General features: G+C 32.4%; 1 protein-coding gene across 1 annotated transcript; it reads right to left on the reverse strand.

Annotated features, from left to right (window-relative positions):
* Positions 1-728: 728 nt before the first annotated feature.
* Positions 729-9,410, reverse strand: LOC133303592 (nuclear pore complex protein NUP1-like). Its single transcript, XM_061503514.1, has 9 exons — positions 9,114-9,410; positions 7,180-7,226; positions 4,468-4,589; positions 3,788-3,986; positions 3,363-3,665; positions 3,196-3,282; positions 2,356-3,102; positions 1,158-1,804; positions 729-841 (listed from the first exon to the last, which is right to left on the reverse strand). The coding sequence occupies exons 1-9, from the start codon at positions 9,373-9,375 to the stop codon at positions 838-840; spliced, it is 2,418 nt and encodes an 805-aa protein (XP_061359498.1). The 5' UTR covers positions 9,376-9,410; the 3' UTR covers positions 729-837.
* Between the last annotated feature and the right edge of the window lie 4,015 nt (positions 9,411-13,425).

Genomic DNA, 13,425 nt, shown 5'->3' on the forward strand with positions numbered 1-13,425 from the left:
CATGGGCGTGTACTGTGAGGGTAATAGACGTATTATTGCACTTCTTTGATCAGTAGAATAGCTATAACACACATGACATGATTATCTGCTGCATTGCACTGATTTTGAAACTTATATTGTTAAACTGCTTTTGAACTTATATTGCACATGTAAGTGAGCTTGGGGTGGAAGATCCTTGAGGACCCCTTGCTTTACTGAGATTTCTGTTTAGAGATCTCACCCCACGTTTGGGGCGCTTATTTCAGGTTCAGGTAACCCAGGGATTGAGACCTCTAGCAGCAGGAGGCCGGAGCTTAGCTGATATTGCTGTTTATATGATGATATGTTTGGATGCTGGATTATATCTGCTGATGATATGCTATTAGCTTGTTATTATTATGTTGCTGTTGTTGAGACTATGTTTGACTTTATTGCCTTATTTGGTGAGTATGAGGAATGTCCATACCACATTGATTGACTATGTCTTAGTTTAGATTTGAGTTGTAATAATGTATCAGGATTATGTTCGGGCTACGTGTTGTAGTTCCGTGATTTCAGATACTCACAGTTATTTATATATTGAGGTATTTCAGTTAGCTGTCTAAATGCAATTTACATACAGGCAATGTTTTGAAATGAATTAAGTAATTGAACTTGGCTAATGATAATGACGTCATAATTGAAAAGAAAAAGATATTCCGCATATTTAATTAAGCGTGGCTTAATACGATGACATGTTTAACAAATCGGGTATACACGGGGTGTTACATAAGCAAAACACATGGAATGGTAGAAAAGTTAATAATTAAAAAGGAAAAATATACTTCCAATGAGCTTATCATTCAGAGATGTTCCCGTTTAACTGACAAAAAGTAAAAAAAAAATAAAAATAAATCCCAAATCATATTATTTCAAGAAAAATCAAATCATTCCAACAAATTGGCTAGAATATTTTCTCATCGAATAGAAAGCCATCCCCACAGTCACCAAAATGTATTATCACTTATCAAAAGTCATCTGACAGAAATTACATTAAAGTAAAATATAGAAAAGGTAGAACAGACACAAACCTCTAGAAAAAAAACCCTATATGTGTAAAGAATTGTGTTGTGAAACCATATGTGTAAAGAACTGTGTTGTGAGAGGTTTTTCAAAAGCACGCAATAAATCACATATACTTGATTGAGCTTCCCAGCTTTGATTCAGAAGAAGCACCAAATTTCAGAGAAGCAGACTCACCACCAACTGATGATGAAGCAGTAAATGGCATTGGTGGTACCTTAAAAACATTACCATTGGTGCCAAAGTTCACTAATGGAGCATCAGCACCAGGCTCCTTTGATAAAACAACCTTTTCCATACCAAATATCGAACCTGATTTAGTTATCTCCTTTGATGGAGCTGCAGTAGCTGTTGACTTTGTTGACCAAACCACCTTGTTCCCAACATTAAATAGGGGAGGATTAGTAGTTGACCCATTTGATGAAGCTGGCTTGTTGGAACCAAAACTTGTTTGTATAGCCGCTGTAACTGCAGCTGGCTTAAAGGTTGGATCAGGAATAAATGATGCTTTAGAGGTTGATACATCAACCCTCTCAACAGCCCTAGACCCATCAGCAGTCCCAACACGAGCTTCACCATCTTTTGTAAAACTTTTGGATGGCATCACTACAAATAATGCTGAGGAATTCTCCTGTGCAATGGTTTCCGTACCAGAGGTAATTTTCAAAGCCATGGTAGTGGAGAAGGTTATTTCTTTCTCAACAGGAGAAAAAGAGGAGAAAGCTCCATTAGGATGAGCATCATCATCCACGTCCAAACAATCCTTAAATAAGTAGAAAGATACAAAGAATAGTGAATAAACATGACCTGAGGTTGAACACTATCTTTCATTTGAAAACTCAACTCACATTTTATTCTGTTTGGAATCAAATAAAATATAAATACAACTACCAAATTAAGATCTATTGTCAATTGCTTTACTCGTCATTACTTAGGATGAGCATCATCATCCACATCCAAACAATCCTTAAATAAGTAGAAAGATACAAAGAATAGTGAATAAACATGACCTGAGGTTGACCACTATCTTTCATTTGAAAACTCAACTCACATTTTATTCTGTTTGGAATCAAATAAAATATAAATACAACTACCAAATTAAGATCTATTGTCAATTGCTTTACTCGTCATTACTAGTGAGTAAATGGAAGGAAGCAACTAATAGCTGTAAGCAACAAGCCTACAAGGTGAGGAACACCAGTTATTCCCAGAAAGCTAATGTAAACCAACTAACATAATGCCACATACTAAATATTAAAAAAAAGCCGACATAACTATAAAAAAACAGTCAACTAGATATCATACAAATCATACGTCATGTGCACTCATATGGAATGCCTTATTCCTTTTTGGGGGGTAAGAGACAGATTTTATCATAAAAGAATCCACAGATTTTGCACTAGACAGGACTTGATTCATTGGTTTTGTAGCATCCGTAGCAATTTTGACTGGAACTAATCCATCAGAAGGAGCAACAAGCTTCAATTGACCATTTTCAACCATATTTCTTTGTGAAGTTAACTTCTGATTCTGAGCACTAGCAGACAAATTTCCAAATGTGCCATCTAATTTATCACCTTGTACATTGTCCAGCAATTTTGACGAATCTACCATTTCCATGCTTCGTAGAGCCTGTCCTTGTAACATGGAAGGTGACAACTTTGTTGGTGAGTTATCATTGACAATTGGTAACCTTAATTCGGATGATTTTTCATTAGGAGAAACCAAATTATCAAGTTGGTGAAGTATTTTGGAAGTCATCTCACTCGATTTTGAGGGTAAAGGGGAATAGCTCATACTAGGTATAGTATTGTCCACATTTTCTTCTGACTTTGTATGGCTACGCTTGACTTCATCCAGTACAAGAGGCTTCTGCATGGAAGATGAAGGTTGCTGAGCAGCATAAATATCCACTCCACTTCTAGCAACAGATAGAGAGCTACCAGAAAGAGGTAAGCTTGAGCCTTTAGAATAGAGAAGATTAGACTTGTGACGGATTTGGCGGATAGGACCAAAAGATCCTACACCATTATCCAATGCTGAACTTCTACGCTTTAATGTCTGCAAAAAAGAGAAAAGAAAAACACAAAATCTAGTAACATATCTAAAATATACATTGAAAAGACACGACTTATAACTAGCAAGTACTTGTACCCCTTTATTAGGTCCAGAAAGCATGTCATGATCCAATGCAGACCGAGTTGAAGATGACAGCTCACCTTCAACAGCAAGCCCCCCACCCTATAAAATTAGAGAAACCACATAAAAATTTTGATCCTAGAAACATTGTGATCCAAAATGTTATTCAGGAAAAGGCAAACCTTGAGTGTGGAGGCTGGGAATATTCTGGCATATGGTGTTCGACCCATAATATATATTGCAGATCTGTCACGAGATCTTGCGGTCACAAAACTATTTTCATGAACCGCAGCATGTCTAGTAGCCTTTGGCACAATTGACATAATAGGGGATTTAGGAGGAAAGTTTTCGCATTTTAGAAGAGTTGGATCCTCCCTTAGTACATGATTTTGCACACCTAACATTGATGAGGAAACCTTGGAAGGTCTGCTCCCCATGTAAGCCTTTGCAAGCTCTACAGGGGAAGCAACATCCTCGATGGGAACCTGTGGACATTACAAAGCAATTCATGTGGGACGGAGCACAATAGAGAAATCAATAATTTCCAATCCACAAGATACAACCAAAAATATATGTAAAAGATAACTATGAAGGTAAGTTCTCATACACTTGAAGTAACATGTGGGGTGACAACGAGACGATTTTCAATCCCGTTTTCTAGCGCAGGTGTTTTCGGATATTCTTCCATTTGTTCGCAAGGCAACATTGGTTCTGAGGGATCCATTTCTTTCTTCTTCTCTTCTTCCCTGACTGGTGCATCCACAGTTCTTGAACGCATAAGTGCTGTCAAATGATCAATCTCAGATCTGTGGATAATAGACAATGATCATGTAAAGAATCAACAAAATATTTATGCCAAGAGGCAAATTATTATCAAAGAACTCAGACTGGCAAACTAGATATGGACAATAGGAAGAAGTAAAATCAGGTTCGTTGCAATTTGAATATCATAAACTTAACAAATTAACTATTGATGTGCAAATCACAAAACAACTACAAATAGATTGAATGATTAGAAAATTACATTCAGCTACTAAATTTGAGAAAGAAGCAAAATGAGATGCATATTAACAAGAACTCCAAAAACTATAATAATCGTAAGGAAGCGTAAATCAACACAAAGCAACCAAAAATATATGAGAACAAAAATTTGAAAAACAAATCAATAAAGACTGCTTAAACTTTGAGCCTTTTCTAAAGGAAAATTATTCAAATGCTCAGCAAATATATATTCGACAACTAAATAACAAAAGCAATAATTCATCGTGCACATGATACAAAACGTGCCTGGAGAAAGTCTTCTGCTTTAATAGTTTCTCAAGCTCGGTTATTCCACCTTCATTAGAGCAATTAATTTGAACATCACCTTCACCAACTGCTCCTTGTTGCTTGCCACAGGAATTGTCAATCTGTTTCTCATTCAACAAATGACAAAACAAAATGATGATGACAAAAATAAAATTGTTTCCCCAATCAAAAGTGAACATTGCAACTACAATGCTCCATAACCAATAGAAATGAAAAAAATATTATACAGCATTTTCAAGATCTTTGAATTCCACTAAGCAACATTTTTTCAAGAACCCGTATCCATATATAAAAACTTAGTATATGTTCCTTAGTATATGACAATTAAATTCAAAATGGAATACCAATGATGTTCATCATGAAGATGCAATTTCAAAGCACAAACACTAATTTCAATCAGCAGATTCTCACCTCTGCCATTTCAAATATATAAAAGTTGAATTCACTTAATCTCTTAACCAGAGTACAACAATAAAATCAGATATTGTTACCGACACACAAACATAGAGAAATCATACAAAAGAAAGAAAGAGAATGAATCTTTATTGATGATTGAATATCAATCAAAAAAGGAGAGAAATCTCCTCAAGGTTTTCCCCTTACAACTGAGCTACTGCTTTGTTTTCTCAATGCTAACATCTCTCCTCCACTACCTTCTAACCCTATTCCGATTTAAGCTAAACCCCTGTCCTTCCAAATTCTCTAAGTAACTACCTAAGTGATCTAACTAAATATTGAAACCCTATTGTAACTTCCCGTACCTAGATGTTGATATTTGGGAATCTCTAACAGATACACTACAAAGTACAAAATCATTCAACACACTAGAATTGTAACATCCCAAGGGCTGACTAGGGCTGGGAATGATCGCCAGTACAAAAGAGATGAGGCACGGACAAGGAGCAGCTCATGGCAGGCCTCCAGCTAGGGGAGATCATGAATGAATCGAATCAACACCCGAACGAGAGGGATCCAGAGGCTGTGCAGGTATGGGACTATACAGTTGAGATGGCTTAAAGGATTTAATATGTACTACCAATACTAACAAGATGCATTTACTTTTTGCTAGCCTATAACTTAAGAACTTCATAGTTAAGCATGCTTGACTTGGAGCAATTCTAGGATAGGTGACCTCCTGGGAAGTTTGTTAGAAAATGTGTGAGTGAGAACAATGCACGTTGAAAAGTCTCATGTTGGTTTGTGGGGACAGTCATAGATCCTGCAAGTAACCGGGCGTTACAAGAATACTACCTATGTAGCACAACTAAGACAAGTCAAGAAAAATTAACTCCTTATGATGAAAGGTGTGTTTTACTTGAATGTTGACAAGCTATTCGATGAAATGAAGATATTCGACGAAAAGTAGAAGTAGTACAAGTAACTAAAAAGATAAGGGAACATAGATTGAGGTGGTTTGGGCCCGTAATGAGACGGCCCCCTGGATGCTTCTATAAGAACAAAAGTTTGTTACCAAGAGCTCGACACAAAGAGAGCTAGAGGTAGACCGAAACTTACATGGAAAAACGTCGTTCCAACTCGTAGAAACGTCCGTTTCTACATTTTTTTTTTCAAAATCGTGTTAACACGGTGGTTGAAACGGATTTTGAGTTGAAACGAGGTCTCCTTCTCCGTGGACCGAACATAAACAAGAAAAAGGTAGTTAGATGGAGTGGGATATAGATTGACGGACGGTGTGTCTTATGACGGAATGGAGAAAAGCTATATGCAGGGTTATAGGTTAAACTCATTGTTATTCCTATGTGATCCTTTTTAGTTCTTTTCCTCTTTAATCCCCCCTCTCATTCTTTTCCCTTACTTGTCTTTTATCTTATTCCCCTTCCCCAAAATTTTATTTTTATTTTTGTATTTATTTATTTATTTATTTATTTTTTATTTTTATATTATTTATTTTTATCTTATTTATTTTTATCTTATTTTAATTTTTATTTATTTATTTATTTTATAATTTTTTATTATTTTTTATCTTATTTTATTATTTATTTATTTATTTTATTTTATTTTTTAGTCTCCTCTTATTTATTATTGAGTTCAACTACCACCATCCTCAATTAATTTGGATTAAAGGTGCTGCTGATGTTGATATTGATGTTGTTGACAAGCATCTTACTTAACCACCACGTGATTCGATCCAGGCTTGAACAAATTGTTTTCACAAGTTCTAGCCTATAAATGACGTCTATTGACCTCAAGCACATGCTTCTAACCCTCTGTCCAAGGTAGAACTACGGTCAACCACAATTTGGAGAACATCCCACAAGAACCCTTAAAGAGGGCCCTAGTAGATCGGTCATCCTAACTAAGCTCACTTTGGAATGCAATATAAACAAGCTAAGAGAGGCATATTCTGACACTTAAAATCCTTAACTCCAACAATAATTCAACAGATACAGAGGTAAGAATAGTAAAAAACTAAAATATTAGAGGCAAAAATATCAATTTGACTTCTTAAAGCAAAAACATAGAGTAAAGTATATTTGATGTAATATTAAAAAATTGTTGTCAAACTAAGAATAGCCTAAAAATATTTTTGTCACCAGGAAAAAATATAAAAATGTAACACAATTTATCATAAAATCAAACGCATGGACATTACACCCCAAAAATGAATTCTTAATCAAGAGGTGTAAATGGTGTTATAATTTATAACAAACAGAGAGTATGCATACTTACAAAGGTAGCTTCTTCATGATGATTGAGCCTAGCTTCCTGTTCCCGTTCTGTACCAAAAAATAAAAAGCAAATAATGATAATAATATATCCATACAATGTATGTTAATAAAGAAATCATGGAATCAAGCGATTAAATTTCATATCAGTGAAGAACAACAGATAACATTAAAAAGACAAAAAAAAGAAGGGAAATCATAGAAAAGTTACAACCAAAAAGTCAACTGCTGTAACCAGGAGCACAAACAGAAAATAGGGAGAAAAAAAATAGGTACATAATTTAACATGCTTAAGCCTACGGCGAACTATAGGCGCCTACCTCCACAGGTAAAACGTAAAAATTACTATGGTCAATAAAGATTACAAGGAGTAGCCATTCTGAAGTTGAACCCTAATCCCAATACATCCGAACGCTCATTGTGACTGACATTTCAATGCACTACAACCTACAAGCCCAGTCCTTCTGCTTCCACCACAGATCCCCTTGAAAAAAAAAATCCTTTGTGATACGAAACTTGGGAGAGCCTCACCCCAAAAGCTAGCTTATAAGGTAGGAGAGCTCAAAGTCCATATAAACCTCACACCAAAACCTTATGTTTCCGATATGGGACTTCAAGTCCCGTACCTTGCAATTGGATCGTAACACTTTGTTTAAGGAACCCACAAAAAAATGTAAATGAAAAAATGAAAAAAAATTAGATAAATTGTAAATGAAAAAATGCAATTGGATCGTAACACTTCATTTACACTTTGTAGGACACAATGTAAATGAAAAAAAATTCTTGACCTTTGACCCCATTTTTCATTTACATTGTGGCCTACACTCAGTTTAGAAATTAGATATGCATGCTAAAAACCTTATTGTTGAGGAAAATTATTATTTCAGCATACAAATTATCTCATGTTTAACGTGTTCTTAAGGATATCGTTTACAAATTACTAATTTACTATCAATCAAATGGGAGGCAATCAAGTCTAATCCATTTTGGTTTTGCAACAGATGCAGATCAACACTTAGTTCAACCTTAAGCCAACTAACTCTGTCAAATAAATATGGTCTTTATACAAGGGCATGAGCTGACAGAAGAGTTTAACAGAAAAATTTAGTGCTCTTCAGTGATGCAGCTAAGTTTAACAGAAGAGTTATGATTGGAGATACGGGTTTTCTCAATAAGTCAGCATTTCCTAATTCCTCTAAAGAAGAAAGATAAGATAACAAGAACAAGAGTGTTTTCCCTCCCTTTCACAATATACTTTCAAGCAAATCAATGCATCAAGCTCAAATTAATAATGCATTTTACAACCTAACAACACACCAAAAGACTTCTTATCTACAAATTAGTGCAGTGAAATATTTTACTAATTTCTTCGTTGTCTATCTACTAATATTATACAAAATAATACCTTTATGGTGCGAGATTAGTGGGACTTTATTAATACTCCCTAGAAAGACCAACCGGACAGCTATTTCTAACCTATCAGCATGTAAAGAATAATTGTATGTGAAATACAAGACTTCTTAAAGCAAGGAATAGTAACAGACAATTAATATCAGGGGGTCACACAATGAAAGAACAATTTGGGCACAAATTCAAAATGCAAGATGATAACAATAATAATAATAATAATAATAATCTATCTCCGAACTTAACTGTTTTTAAAAAATGACACTTATCCAACTGACGTTAATTAATTAGTATTTTTAAAAAGCTGATAACTGAAACTTGTACCGAATAATTTTCTCATAAAAACCCAACGAATAATGCCACTAACTAGAAACGACTAACCCACCAAACCCAATTTACAAAATCTCAATTAAGGAGGGTAAAAAAAAAAATTAAAAAAACAGAGCTATCAATTAGAAACACAACACAGAACCCTCCTCATATTGAAAAAGATTAACAAAATTATTTAAAACAAAAAGCACACTAACTAACCTGAAGAAGGGGGAGGGGGAGGAAGTCGCTTGCGGAAAAGAGAGGAGAAGAGAGAGTGAGCGCTATAAGTGATGAGCCTGTGGGCAGGATCAACCAGCTTCGACAACCAACCATCGTTCCTATTAGGGTTTCTGAGGGATGTCGGCGGACGATCATACGTCGTCGTTTGATTCCTGCGGAAGGGGCGTTTCCGGAACTTTCCTCCGGTTCCCAACCCTGCTGCTGTTGCATACTGCTGCTTCTCTTTTTCTTCCGTCGCCATTTGATTATTCAATCACACTCCCAGAAGAAACAGCCACTCTTGATCAAAATAACAATAAAAAAGTGCAGACAGTGCAAATTAGGGTCTTATTTGATTATTTACGTTAAGTGAGTAATATAATACAATATTTATAAACACTATAATTACTCATGAATCATTATAGGAAAATATTTTATATTAAAATTGATTGTCATTATGATTTTTTTTACAAGACAAATCAAATGTTACTCAATATACAAGCATGATTTTTCCATATGATGATTTCCGATATCAATATATAATAATGTTTAATTACAAGGATGGAAGGATATTATAAAAATGAGATAAGATATTTAAAATAATAATTTAGCTGATAAAAAATATTTTTATTTTCAAAAGATCGTAAATGTAAAAAATCAAGTACACTGAGGGGGTGTATTGGATTGGGTTTTCAAATGATTTTAATGAATTATTTTTGGACAAAAAAATCCGTTTGTTTTCGATTAGGATTTTAAAGGATTATTTTAGAATCCGTCCAAATTCGTTGGTATTCAATCAGGATTTTAAACAATGGAATCACAATCTCGTGGTATTCAAAAATCCGACGATTTTAATGGATTTTCTATTGGTGTGGATTTCATGGGATTTTTTAGTGAAAAATATAAATAGGATGCTTCTCTCACAATCTCACCCTAACCGCTAGGATTTCTTGAGATTCTTCTATTTCAGTGTTTTCTTCTTCCTTTGACAGGTTGACTGCTTGAAATTAGGTTTCGCCATGGGAGCTTTATTAAAACTAAAAAAAGCATATTTTTGAGCGATTTTCATAACAAAACAACTCAGAAACAATAAACCATCGAGATTTTAATATAATCTATTTCAAAAATAACATATTTTTGAGCCATTTTCAAGAAATTTTGGAAGTTTAAAAAGTGATTTTTCAAGCAATGGGTCGTGGTTTTTCTTGGCAAAAGTGTGATTTTTGTATTAAAAATAACATAAAAAGGAGAAAAAATAACAGGGAATCCTCAAATCAATTTTTGTTTTACATCAATGAAACAATATAAATTTAAAGAAAGATTGAAACTTTCATAATATGAACCCTATATTTCGTAACAATACATTCATGAAGGAAATTCCTTCACCAAAGGAAACGATTTCAAACAAATTTTGTGTCAATAGATAACTAAAAACTTGTTTCTCAAAAGTCCCAAAGCAATTTAAGGTTTCAATGTATCGACTGAAAAAAATTTGAGAAATTTTCTAAACTTTCATGTAATTAAACCTAAAATTTCAGATTCAAAATTTTCTTAGAATATTCAATGAAAATATGCATATGATATATGGTTAGAAAACTCTCATCTCGTAAAATAAAAACCCCATGGTTTTCAAGATCAATTGCAAAACTTCCAAACGAAATTTTATCATGAACTTTAGGTTCTATATGTAAATTTAGAATTATTTTTATAATTAAATTGACTACCAAGTTGTGTTACTACCAATCAATCTCACCGTTTGATCGATTATGTAGATCCAACGGTTATATTTATTTTCACCTTTGTATGGTTACGATTTCCCATATTTAAAGTGAAAGCATTAAATATGGAAAATCGTGACCATACAAAGATGGAAATAAATATAACCGTTGGATCAATATAATCGATCTAACTGTAAGATTGATTGGTAGTCACTTGGTAGTAACACAACTTGGTTGTCACAATATCCTTCCCCTTAAAAAAATTGGGTCTTATAATCATATATGCATAACTTTGATATCAAATAAAGAAGATAATTTTCAACCCATTAGATATGTGAAAAGCTGTTGTTTAGTAATTTTGAATGTTTGTTAAAAATTATATTATGTTTTACTCATAGAGAAAATTATATTAGGTTTTACTTTTTTTATTAATTTCATTACATTTCTTTGTTATTTTTTTATGGGGAATATTATACTTACAACCTATTTTTGTTTACAACCTTTTACAACTATATTTTAACCGTTAATTTTCATCAATCAATGGTTATTATTTTCGCAAATCAAACTCAAACTCATTGAGAACATTATATTAGATTATATTAGTATTTTTTTATATAATTTTTAACTCGTTGTTAAGTTTACTTTTTTTTATTCATATCATTGCATTTCTTTGTTATTTGTTTTTATTGACTCTTGTAATTTTTTGAATATTTGTTAAAAATTCATATAGTTTTTTAAAATCTTATAAATCTATATTGTCCTTTCAAATCTTATAAATTCTATTAAAATCCTTTAAAATTCAATCCTATGAAATCTTGATTGTAAAAAAAGTCTTTTAAAAAAGTCTATAAAGTCTCTCCAATTCTAAAATGTCTTTTAAAATCTGTAGGATTTTTTATCTCAAAAAAATCTTTTAAAATCCTAATCCAATACACCCCCTAATTCTTCCCAAGAATTCAAAATTATCGCCACCAAAAAAATCAAAATCATAACAGTATGGAGAATAGATTTTATTAGAAAATCATCCCAACAATTATCTATGATATAACTTATCCAACTTAAATAATATCAAATATTTCAAACAAACAGATACAAAATTAAAATAAAAACCAGTCATGAAAAACAAGTATAATTGACGACAGACAGATTTGGCAATTTTAAAAACGTAAAAATTAAAAATAAATAAATTAAAAATATTTATCATGTTAATTTTTATTTAATTTTAATAAAATTAACTTAAAGTTATTATAAAACTAATAATAATAGTTGTTTATTTATAATTTTAATAGTTAGATATTAATTATAGTGAAATCATAAAAGTGGAAGGGAAAAATTTGGGCCACTCTTGTAAGAGCCTCAGTCTCACTACCCCCAGCGGATGTGGCAGTTACTTACTCCCCTAGTTCCATTAATATAGATGAGTAATTAATTTTTAAATTAATATAACTTAAATTTTTATTTACTTTTAATATATTACAGTAAAAAAATCATATTATTTTCTCACCTTTTACAACAAAAAAAGAGTAAAACAACCATGTATTTTTTTCTTTGGTTTATTATGGATATACATCTTTTAAGTAAAAAAATATAAAAGATTAAATTTAGTGTTATTTTGAGTTTTGTTATTCGATGTAATGTATTACCCTTCTTTAAAAATAATTTTTGAATAATTACTCTTTTTTTTTTTTGGTAAGCTGAATAATTACTTTTGAATATAATATAATTATGCTCATGACAAACAGTTTAATTAGTCCATTAGCATCATTATAAGATTTGATGTGCTTACATAATTGTGTAAACCCTACAAACTATTACTCCTTTATAGTATTGAAATACAAGATTGTTCCAATTGTATATTATTATGATTTTCGTTAAATCATTTATATTATCCAAAGTGTTCCTAACAATTGCTACAATAATTCTTGATAACATAGACTATTAAAATATAGTTTACAGTTATTATCTAGGGGAATATATCTATCCAACAACGGGAGAGACATTTTGTCTCTTATATAGACACTGAAAAATGTATCATGTGTTTTTTTAAATAAAAAATAGTGAATCGCACATAAAAATATTAGTGCAGAAGACAAAATATCTATTCAGTTACTGAAGACATATTGCCCTATTAACTATGAATCTAGATCTTCTCATGTGAAAATTCACATGACCATATCATGTGAGAAATTATAACTATACAAAGATGGATCAATGATTATAAAGGAGAAGAAAGAAAAATGTTAAAATAGATAATTACGAAATCATAACCGTTGATTTACCTTTGTGGTTGTGATCTTCCCACATGATCATATCATATTTTTTTTACACGTGAGAAGATCCATTTCCATTATCTATATAGTTTTACAGCAATTACATTGGTAGTTTACAGTTATCCTTTTTGGTTTACATATATGGACCAAGAGAAACGGAATTAAACCCTATGTTCATCGCTTTTACAACAATGCCCACGTGTAATGTAAATGAACCCACTTAAACACGCGAAAACTATATTTTTATTTCATTAGTCATATTTTTACAGAGATTTTGAAAAACCATGCAAATTCCACCCTCAATGGCTCCTTTTTTAAAAAAGT

The sequence above is a fragment of the Gastrolobium bilobum genome, unplaced genomic scaffold (assembly GCF_033153095.1).
Source record: "Gastrolobium bilobum isolate Gb01-03AN ecotype WA unplaced genomic scaffold, APGP_CSIRO_Gbil_v1 utg114575, whole genome shotgun sequence".
Lineage (NCBI taxonomy): Eukaryota > Viridiplantae > Streptophyta > Magnoliopsida > Fabales > Fabaceae > Gastrolobium > Gastrolobium bilobum.

What these genes read in the sequence shown, in the direction of transcription:
- LOC133303592 (XM_061503514.1), bottom strand. Translation starts at nt 9,375, where the DNA reads ATGGCGACGGAAGAAAAAGAGAAGCAGCAGTATGCAACAGCAGCAGGG. An exon ending in ATCATGAAGAAGCTACCTTT is followed by an intron (nt 4,590 to 7,179) that starts GTAAGTATGCAT and finishes AATGAGAAACAG; the next exon opens with ATTGACAATTCCTGTGGCAA. An exon ending in TCCCAGCCTCCACACTCAAG is followed by an intron (nt 3,283 to 3,362) that starts GTTTGCCTTTTC and finishes CTAATTTTATAG; the next exon opens with GGTGGGGGGCTTGCTGTTGA.